Below are 12,065 nucleotides of genomic sequence, written 5' to 3' on the forward strand. Positions count from 1 at the left end.
TAACAACAGGCAGGTAACAACAGGTAACAGGTAACAACAGGCAGGTAACAACAGGTAACAACAGATGAAGAGGGACCTAAGGGGAGCGACTAACCTTGGTTACAGTTTGGAGCTTTATATCCAGAGAAGCAGGTGCAGTGACCGTCTCCTCTCAACCCCGACTCACACACACCGTGGACACAGGAACAAACTGCACATACACACACACACAAAGCTGTTTTTAACATAAATTTACGACTTTCTGATTTTCTTTGAGCAAATTTGTTATTTTCTTCTTGTAATTCATGCCTTTTGTCTCAGAGAGTATCTGACGCTGTCTTTTCTTGTAGATTTGTGATTTTAGTCTCATAACTTGTAAATGTCAGACTTTGACTTTCTCCAAATATATCCCCCCCCCAGAAGAATGAGAAGTAAATGTGAAGAAAATATTTAAGTTACCGGAGCTACAGGTCGGACCAAACCGACCAGGAGAACAATCCTCACACGCTGTTCCTGCAAAACCCCCCTGCACACACACACACACACACACACACACACACACACACACACACACACACACACACATTCCATTATTGTAAAGTACTTTGTGCTGCTTTTCTTGTTTAAAAGGTGCTATAAAATTGAAGTCTAATATTATTATTATATCTAATATTTATTTATTGTTATTATTGTTATATTTATTATGATTGTTTTTATTATTTTATAATTTTTTTGTTATTATTGTTGTTTATTATTATTATTATTATTATAAAAATGATCATTATAATTAAAATGTTAAATAATAATAAAGTTGTTACCTGGCAGCTGCAGGTTCCGTTGCCCCCCACCCCTTCGGAGCAGACTCCTCTGTTGCTGCAGGGTCTGTCGGCCCCCCCGGGACACTCTGAGACACAAACAGCACACTGAGAACAGGAAGCAGGAAGCAGTGAGCAGCACTTCCTGCTCTTCTTCCTGCTCTTCTTCGTCCTTCACTCAGAGAACAAACTTCATGATGAACTTTAACTTTTATCTTCAGAGAGAAAATTCAGCGCTGAACTTAAACATTTTATATCTGATATACTTTAGTATTTAGTGTGTGTGTGTGTGTGTGTGTGTGTGTGTGTGTGTGTGTGTGTGTGTGTGTGGGTGTGTGTGTGTGTGGGAGGGGGGGGGGATAAACATGGAGTGTGTGTGAGGGTAGGTTAAACATGGGGGGGGTGTGTGTGTGTGTGGGGGGGGGGGGTTAAACATGGAGTGTGTGTGTGGGGGGGGGGGTTCTGTGCTGGTCAGTTTCTACGTCAGCAGATTTGTGTTCTGCTAACGAAGAAACTGAGAGGAAGGAAGTTCTGGATCCTGCAGGACGAACCTGAACCAGAGAAACTGAACAAATACTTTAGAGAGTCTCTATTATATATATATATATATATATACACATATACATATATATATATATGTACACACCTATATACATATATATGTGTGTATACATATATATATATGTATACACCTATATATACACACATATATATGTATGTATATATACATATATATATATGTGTGTATATATATAGGTGTATACATATATATATATATGTATATGTGTATATATATACACATGTATGTGTATATACAATATATATATACACATATATATTATATGTATATATACATATGTGTATATATATGTATATTCACTTATATATGTGTATATATATACATATATATATACACACATACACATATATACAAATATATATACATATACAGCATTTATCTATATAACCTGTACATATTTATACATATTTATATACATATATTTTTGTGTCACAACTTTACAAACAAACTGCACACTAATGTAAAAGTGTGTGAATTAAAAACTGTACAGTTTAAAGCAGATTGTGTCTCATGCTTTAACTCCTGCTACATGTATATTATTAAGTTGTGTGTCCTGGGTGTGTTTCTGTACTCACCGGTGCAGTCTGGACCCCAGGAGCCGGGACAGCAACTCCTCACCTCGGCCTCTCTGTAGCACTCAAAGGAGCAGCCGTTGAGGGGCAACACCAGACTGAGAGTCCTGATGAAGTACCTGCTCACAGGGAGATCAGTGTTTACATCCAAATATGTGTATTTTTTAAGAACTTGCACAACAAGATAATAACTGGTGCAACGAGATAATAATTTGTGCAACAAGATAATAACTTGTGCGACAATTTAATAACTTGCGCAACAAGATAATAACTAGTGCAACAAGATAATAACTTGCGCAACAAGATAATAACTTAAACACCATGATAATAACTGGTGCAACAAGATAATAGTTGGTGCAACAAGATAATAACTTGCGCAACAAGATAATAACTAGTAAAACAAGATAATAACTTGTGCAACAAGATAATAACTAGTGCAACAAGATAATAACTGGTGAAACAAGATAATAACTTGCGCAACAAGATAATAACTAGTACAACAAGATAATAACTTGCACAACAAGATAATAACTAGTGCAACAAGATAATAACTGGTGCAACAAGTTAATAACTAGTGAAACTAGACAATAACTAGTGCAACAAGATAATAACTTGTGCAACAAGTTAATAACTAGTGAAACTAGACAATAACTAGTGCAACAACATAATAACGTGCGCAACAAGATAATAACTAGTGCAACAAGATAATAACTAGTGCAACAAGATAATAACTTGTGCAACAAGTTAATAACTAGTGCAACAAGATAATAACTGGTTCAACAAGATAATAACAAGTGCAACAAGATAATAACTGGTGCAACAAGTTAATAACTAGTGCAACAAGATAATAACTGGTTCAACAAGATAATAACAAGTGCAACAAGATAATAACTGGTGCAACAAGATAATAACTAGTGCAACAAGTTAATTAATAACTTGCGCAACAAGATAATAACTAGTGCAACAAGTTAATTAATAACTAGAGCAACAAGATAATAACTTGTGCAACAAGATAATAAATAGTGCAACAAGTTAATTAATAACTAGAGCAACAAGATAATAACTTGTGCAACAAGATAATAACTAGTGCAACAAGATAATTAATAACTCGTGCAACAAGAAAAAAACGTGTGTAACAAGTTAATAACTAGTGCAAGAAGATAATAACTGGTGCAACAAGTTAATAACTAGTGCACCAAGATAATAACTAGTGCAACAAAATAATAACTAGTGCAACAAGTTAATCAATAACTAGTGAAACAAGTTAATTAATAACTAGTGCAACAAGATAATAACTTGCGAAACAAGATATTAACTAGTGTAACAAGTTCATTAATAATTAGTGCAACAAGATAATAACTTATGCAACAAGTTAATAACTAGTGCAACAAGATAATAACTGGTGAAACAAGATAATAACTAGTGCAACATGATCATAACTAGTGCAACAACATAATAACTAGTGCAACAAGATAATAACTGGTGCAACATGATAATAACAGGTGCAACAAGTTAATAACTTGCGCAACAAGATAATAACTAGTGCAACAAGATAATAACAGGTGCAACAAGTTAATAACTATTGCAACAAGATAATAACTGGTGCAACAAGACAAAAACTTGTGCAACAAGTTAATTAATATTGCAACAAGATAATAACTTGTGCAACAAGATAATAACTAGTGCACCAAGATAAAAACTTGCAAAACAAGATATTAACTAGTGCAACAAGATAATAATTTGTACAACAAGATAATAGCTAGTGCAACAAGATAATAACTAGTGCAACAAGATAATAACTTGTGTAACACGATAATAACTGGTGCATCAAGATAATAACTTGTGTAACAAGTTAATAACTTGTGTAACACGATAATAACTGGTGCATCAAGATAATTACTTGTGCAATAAGTTAATAACTTGTGTAACAAAATAATAACTGGTGCATCAAGATAATAACTTGTGCAAAAAGATAATAACTCGAGCAACAAGATAATAACTAGTGCAACAAGATAATAACTAGTGCAACAAGTTAATAACTTGTGCAACAAGATAATAACTAGTGCAACACGATGCTAACTTGTGCAACAAGATAATAACGAGTGCAACAAGATAATAACAGGTGCAACAAGTTAATAACTAGTGCAACAAGTTAATAACTTGTGCAACAAGATAAAAACTTGTGCAACAAGATAATAACTAGTGCACCAAGATACAAACTTGCAAAACAAGATATTAACTAGTGCAACAAGATAATAACTTGTGCAACAAGATAATAGCTAGTGCAACAAGATAATAACTAGTGCAACAAGATAATAACTGGTGCAACAAGTTAATAACTAGTGAAACTAGACAATAACTAGTGCAACAAGATAATAACTTGTGCAACAAGATAATAACTTGTGTAACATGATAATAACTTGTGTAACACGATAATAACTTGTGCATCAAGATAATAACTTGTGCAACAAGTTAATAACTTGTGTAACAAAATAATAACTGGTGCATCAAGATAATAACTTGTGCAAAAAGATAATAACTCGAGCAACAAGATAATAACTAGTGCAACAAGATAATAACTCGAGCAACAAGATAATAACTAGTGCAACAAGTTAATTAATAACTTGCGCAACAAGATAATAACTAGTGCAACAAGTTAATTAATAACTAGAGCAACAAGATAATAACTTGTGCAACAAGATAATAAATAGTGCAACAAGTTAATTAATAACTAGAGCAACAAGATAATAACTTGTGCAACAAGATAATAACTAGTGCAACAAGATAATTAATAACTCGTGCAACAAGAAAAAAACGTGTGTAACAAGTTAATAACTAGTGCAAGAAGATAATAACTGGTGCAACAAGTTAATAACTAGTGCAACAAGATAATAACTGGTTCAACAAGATAATAACTTGCGCACCAAGATAATAACTAGTGCAACAAAATAATAACTAGTGCAACAAGTTAATCAATAACTAGTGAAACAAGTTAATTAATAACTAGTGCAACAAGATAATAACTTGCGAAACAAGATATTAACTAGTGTAACAAGTTCATTAATAACTAGTGCAACAAGATAATAACTTGTGCAACAAGTTAATAACTAGTGCAACAAGATAATAACTGGTGCAACAAGATAATAACTAGTGCAACATGATCATAACTAGTGCAACAACATAATAACTAGTGCAACAAGATAATAACTTGTGCAACAAGATAATAACTAGTGCACCAAGATAAAAACTTGCAAAACAAGATATTAACTAGTGCAACAAGATAATAATTTGTACAACAAGATAATAGCTAGTGCAACAAGATAATAACTAGTGCAACAAGATCATAACTGGTGCAACAAGTTAATAACTAGTGAAACTAGACAATAACTAGTGCAACAAGATAATAACTTGTGCAACAAGATAATAACTTGTGTAACACGATAATAACTGGTGCACCAAGATACAAACTTGCAAAACAAGATATTAACTAGTGCAACAAGATAATAACTTGTGCAACAAGATAATAGCTAGTGCAACAAGATAATAACTAGTGCAACAAGATAATAACTGGTGCAACAAGTTAATAACTAGTGAAACTAGACAATAACTAGTGCAACAAGATAATAACTTGTGCAACAAGATAATAACTTGTGTAACATGATAATAACTTGTGTAACACGATAATAACTTGTGCATCAAGATAATAACTTGTGCAACAAGTTAATAACTTGTGTAACAAAATAATAACTGGTGCATCAAGATAATAACTTGTGCAAAAAGATAATAACTCGAGCAACAAGATAATAACTAGTGCAACAAGATAATAACTCGAGCAACAAGATAATAACTAGTGCAACAAGTTAATTAATAACTTGCGCAACAAGATAATAACTCGTGCAACAAGTTAATTAATAACTAGAGCAACAAGATAATAACTTGTGCAACAAGATAATAAATAGTGCAACAAGTTAATTAATAACTAGAGCAACAAGATAATAACTTGTGCAACAAGATAATAACTAGTGCAACAAGATAATTAATAACTCGTGCAACAAGAAAAAAACGTGTGTAACAAGTTAATAACTAGTGCAAGAAGATAATAACTGGTGCAACAAGTTAATAACTAGTGCAACAAGATAATAACTGGTTCAACAAGATAATAACTTGCGCACCAAGATAATAACTAGTGCAACAAAATAATAACTAGTGCAACAAGTTAATCAATAACTAGTGAAACAAGTTAATTAATAACTAGTGCAACAAGATAATAACTTGCGAAACAAGATATTAACTAGTGTAACAAGTTCATTAATAACTAGTGCAACAAGATAATAACTTGTGCAACAAGTTAATAACTAGTGCAACAAGATAATAACTGGTGCAACAAGATAATAACTAGTGCAACATGATCATAACTAGTGCAACAACATAATAACTAGTGCAACAAGATAATAACTTGTGCAACAAGATAATAACTAGTGCACCAAGATAAAAACTTGCAAAACAAGATATTAACTAGTGCAACAAGATAATAATTTGTACAACAAGATAATAGCTAGTGCAACAAGATAATAACAGGTGCAACAAGTTAATAACTATTGCAACAAGATAATAACTGGTGCAACAAGACAAAAACTTGTGCAACAAGTTAATTAATATTGCAACAAGATAATAACTTGTGCAACAAGATAATAACTAGTGCACCAAGATAAAAACTTGCAAAACAAGATATTAACTAGTGCAACAAGATAATAATTTGTACAACAAGATAATAGCTAGTGCAACAAGATAATAACTAGTGCAACAAGATCATAACTGGTGCAACAAGTTAATAACTAGTGAAACTAGACAATAACTAGTGCAACAAGATAATAACTTGTGCAACAAGATAATAACTTGTGTAACACGATAATAACTGGTGCATCAAGATAATTACTTGTGCAACAAGTTAATAACTTGTGTAACAAAATAATAACTGGTGCATCAAGATAATAACTTGTGCAAAAAGATAATAACTCGAGCAACAAGATAATAACTAGTGCAACAAGATAATAACTAGTGCAACAAGTTAATAACTTGTGCAACAAGATAATAACTAGTGCAACACGATGCTAACTTGTGCAACAAGATAATAACGAGTGCAACAAGATAATAACAGGTGCAACAAGTTAATAACTAGTGCAACAAGTTAATAACTTGTGCAACAAGATAAAAACTTGTGCAACAAGATAATAACTAGTGCACCAAGATACAAACTTGCAAAACAAGATATTAACTAGTGCAACAAGATAATAACTTGTGCAACAAGATAATAGCTAGTGCAACAAGATAATAACTAGTGCAACAAGATAATAACTGGTGCAACAAGTTAATAACTAGTGAAACTAGACAATAACTAGTGCAACAAGATAATAACTTGTGCAACAAGATAATAACTTGTGTAACATGATAATAACTTGTGTAACACGATAATAACTTGTGCATCAAGATAATAACTTGTGCAACAAGTTAATAACTTGTGTAACAAAATAATAACTGGTGCATCAAGATAATAACTTGTGCAAAAAGATAATAACTCGAGCAACAAGATAATAACTAGTGCAACAAGATAATAACTCGAGCAACAAGATAATAACTAGTGCAACAAGATAATAACTAGTGCAACAAGTTAATAACTTGTGCAACAAGATAATAACGAGTGCAACACGATGCTAACTTGTGCAACAAGATAATAACGAGTGCAACAAGATAATAATTTGCTCAACAAGATAATAACTAGAGCAACAAGTTTATTAATAACTGGTGCAACAAGATAATAACTTGCGCAACAAGATAATAACTAGTGCAACAAGTTAATTAATAACTGGTGCAACAAGATAAAAACGTATGCAACAAGTTAATAACTAGTGCAACAAGATAATGACTTGTGCAACAAGATAATTAATAGCTAATGCAACAAGAAAATAACTTGTTAACAAGATAATTAATAACTAATGCAACAAGAAAAAAACGTGTGTAACAAGTTAATAACGACTGCAAGTAGATAATAACTGGTGCAACAAGTTAATGACTAGTGCAACAAGATAATAACTTGCGCAACAAGATAATTAATAACTAGTGCAACAAGATAATAACTGGTGCAACAAGATAATAACTGGTGCAACAAGATAATAACTAGTGCAACAAGTTAATTAATAACTTGTGCAACAAGATAATAACTTGTGCAACAAGATAATAACTGGTGCAACAAGTTAATAACTAGTGAAACTAGACATTAACTCGTGCAACAAGATAATAACTTGTGCAACAAGATAATAACTAGTGAAACTAGACAATAACTTGTGCAACAAGATAATAACTAGTGAAACTAGACAATAACTAGTGCAACAAGATAATTACTCGTGCAACAAGATAATAACTAGTGCAACAAGTTAATAACTAGTGAAACTAGACAATAACTAGTCCAACAAGATAATAACTGGTGCAACACGATGCTAACTTGTGCAACAAGATAATAACTAGTGCAACAAGTTCATTAATAACTAGTGCAACAAGATAATAACTCGCGCAACAAGTTAATAACTAGTGCAACAAGTTCATTAATAACTAGTGCAACAAGATAATAACTGGTGCAACAAGATAATAACTAGTGCAACAATATAATAACTTATGCAACAAGATAATAACTAGGGAAACTAGACAATAACTAGTGCAACAAGATAATTACTCGTGCAACAAGATAATAACTAGTGCAACAAGTTAATAACTAGTGAAACTAGACAATAACTAGTCCAACAAGATAATAACTGGTGCAACACGATGCTAACTTGTGCAACAAGATAATAACTAGTACAACAAGATAATAACTACTACAACAAGAAAATAACGTACGCAACAAGATAATAACTAGTGCAACAAGATAATAGCTAGTGCAACAAGATAATAATTAGTGCAACAAGATAATAACTGGTGCAACAAGTTAATAACTAGTGAAACTAGACAATAACTAGTGCAACAAGATAATAACTAGTGAAACTAGACAACTCGTGCAACAAGATAATAACTGGTGCACAAGATAATAATTTGCGCAACAAGATAATAACTAGTGCAACAAGATGCTAACTTGTGCAACAATATAATAACTAGTGCAACAAGATGCTAACTTGTGCAACAAGATAATAACTAGTGCAACAAGATAATAACTATTGCAACAAGATAATAACTAGTGCAACAAGATAATAACTTGAGCAACAAGATAATAACTAGTGCAACAAGATAATAACTAGTGCAACAAGATGCTAACTAGTGCAACAAGATGCTAACTTGTGTAACAAGATAATAACTAGTGCAACAAGATAATAACTAGTGCAACAAGATAATAACTAGTGCAACAAGATAATAACTTGAGCAACAAGATAATAACTAGTGCAACAAGATAATAACTAGTGCAACAAGATAATAACTAGTGCAACAAGATAATAACTCGTGCAACAAGATAATAACTAGTGCAACAAGATAATAACTAGTGCAACAAGATAATAACTAGTGCAACAAGTTAATAACTTGTGCAACAAGATAATAACTAGTGCAACACGATGCTAACTTGTGCAACAAGATAATACCTTTTGCAACAAGATAATAACTTGTGTTGTTCCTCACTTGCAGTCCCGCACGGTGGATCTGGGCGTCTGTTTGTATGTGGACGGACACGGCATCATCATGCTGATGCTGCACGAGTGACACGCTGTCCGAGTCTTCAGCACCGTCGAGTTGGAGCAGAAATTCTGACAGAAACAATTCAACATCATCAGTCAGGACTTTAGTTTAGATACAAACGGACTCAGAAAACAAAGGTTTTAGACTTTACGTCAGAAAAGCAGAAGCTCTAAGTGAAACACTGAAGGTGAAGAGTGTAAAAACTTTAGCTTACAAATATCAGCTGAAACTTCCCCACTTCATTCCTCACATCAACACAATTACTTTTTATATTAAAAGTTTTCTTAAATGTTAAGTTTAAATATGCAAATGAGGCATTATGTAATGTAACTGTTGGATTTTGATGTTTTCTTTCCACTCGTCTGAAAGAATCTCAATAAATATTTTAAACCTAGTGTGATGTAGCGTAAACAGGAAGTGACATCAGCTCCATCTGATCACCCAGGAAACAGAAACACTCATACAGGCCTGGAAAACACTTTAAAACTTTGAAGCATAAAATATTGTGTCGCTGCTGATTAATAAGCTTTGAAATATATTCAGTAACGACCACGTTTAAGGAATATTCAGGATCTATTTATCATTATTTAGTACAATAATTTATCTCTGCAGTACTTTGCCATTAATACTGCATTTATTTATTTATACTGTACATTTAAATTAATGTTCTTATTCATATTATTCCTGAATTTGAACACAATTAATCAAAATATCCAATTTTTCATGCATTCTTTAAAAAATGTCTTGTTTCTATTGTTCCACATTTATTGTTTTCATATATTTTCTTTGATTTTCTTTGTTTTTAAGTTTTTAAAACGATGTTATTTTAATTCCTTTATTTATTTGATGTTATTCTTTTCTCTTGTTGTTGGAGAGGCTTCATAACCTCTAATGACACTTTTCTGCTTTTTTCATTCTTTGGATTTTATTCAGTTTTATGTTCGATAACAAATAAATAAATAATAATAATAATAAAAAATAATAAAATAAAATACAATAAAATAAAATAGTTTTGTCTGCAAACAGTCTGAACTTGCAGAAACACTGAAGTCATCAAAACATTTATTATTTGTACCTGAAGTGTTGCAGCCGAGCTCTGAAGCAGCAGCAGCAGCAACAGGAGCTCCATCTGTCCTCTCTGGTCTCTGGTCTCCTCTCTGGTCTTTTGTCTCCTCTCTTCTCTCTGGTCTCCTCTCTGGTCTTTTGTCTCCTCTCTTCTCTCTGGTCTCCTCTCTGGTCTCTGGTCTCTGGTCTCTGGTCTCTGGTCTCTGGTCTCCTCTCTGGTTTCTGGTCTCTTCTCTCTGGTCTCTGGTCTCCTCTCTTCTCTCTGGTCTCTGGTCTCCTCTCTGGTCTCTGGTCTCCTCTCTTCTCTCTGGTATCTGGTCTCTGGTCTCCTCTCTGGTCTCTGGTCTCCTCTCTGGTCTCTGGTCTCCTCTCTGGTCTCTGGTCTCTGGTCTCCTCTCTGGTTTCTGGTCTCTTCTCTCTGGTCTCCTCTCTTCTCTCTGGTCTCTGGTCTCTGGTCTCTGGTCTCTGGTCTCTGGTCTCCTCTCTGGTTTCTGGTCTCTTCTCTCTGGTCTCTGGTCTCCTCTCTTCTCTCTGGTCTCCTCTCTGGTCTCTGGTCTCCTCTCTTCTCTCTGGTATCTGGTCTCTGGTCTCTGGTCTCCTCTCTGGTCTCTGGTCTCCTCTCTGGTCTCTGGTCTCTGGTCTCTGGTCTCTGGTCTCCTCTCTGGTCTCTGGTCTCCTCTCTGGTCTCTGGTCTCTGGTCTCTGGTCTCCTCTCTTCTCTCTGGTCTCCTCTCTGGTCTCTGGTCTCCTCTCTTCTCTCTGGTCTCCTCTCTGGTCTCCTCTCTTCTCTCTGGTCTCTGGTCTCCTCTCTTCTCTCTGGTCTCCTCTCTGGTCTCCTCTCTTCTCTCTGGTCTCTGGTCTCCTCTCTTCTCTCTGGTCTCCTCTCTGGTCTCCTCTCTCTCCTGACTGATCGTCTCCTCTGATGGTCTCCATCCTCTCCGTGTGTTTCCTCCCACAAACTGCTGAGTTGCACTCGCAGCAGGAAGTCTGTTCTCTCTGTGAGCTGACGGACCAATCACATGTTCAGAAGGTTTCTCTCTGCAGTGATCTGCAGATTCTTCTCTACATTCATGTTCTGGTGAATACAATGTGAGAAAACAGTGAAAGTCCAAAGTGAAGTCTGTAAATGTCCAAAGATAATATTAGATGTTCTGCCTCAGCTGTGAAATAAAGACAACGAAGCTTCACTTTATAAACTGTTCATGTTTCATATCAAAAATACTTTTAGAGTTTGAACCAAAACTTTAAATAATTTAGATAATTATTGTTATTATTACATAATTATAATAGCTATATATTAATATCATTAATATAATAATCCACTGAGTAAAACATCCAG

General features: G+C 33.8%; 1 protein-coding gene across 1 annotated transcript in view; it reads right to left on the reverse strand.

Moving 5' to 3' along the window:
• The window catches only part of stab2 (stabilin 2), a 58,626-nt gene extending 47,776 nt beyond the window's left edge, over positions 1 to 10,850 (reverse strand). Inside the window, exons 1-6 of the mRNA XM_029426452.1 lie at positions 10,738 to 10,850; positions 9,606 to 9,730; positions 1,950 to 2,065; positions 798 to 883; positions 439 to 505; positions 95 to 190 (exon numbers count right to left, since the gene is read on the reverse strand). Coding sequence (XP_029282312.1) covers positions 95 to 190; positions 439 to 505; positions 798 to 883; positions 1,950 to 2,065; positions 9,606 to 9,730; positions 10,738 to 10,791 — 544 coding nt within the window. The 5' untranslated portion in view covers positions 10,792 to 10,850. The remainder of the gene's footprint in view (positions 1 to 94; positions 191 to 438; positions 506 to 797; positions 884 to 1,949; positions 2,066 to 9,605; positions 9,731 to 10,737) is intronic.
• Between the last annotated feature and the right edge of the window lie 1,215 nt (positions 10,851 to 12,065).

Source organism: Cottoperca gobio, unplaced genomic scaffold (assembly GCF_900634415.1).
Source record: "Cottoperca gobio unplaced genomic scaffold, fCotGob3.1 fCotGob3_184arrow_ctg1, whole genome shotgun sequence".
Classification (NCBI taxonomy): Eukaryota; Metazoa; Chordata; class Actinopteri; order Perciformes; family Bovichtidae; genus Cottoperca; species Cottoperca gobio.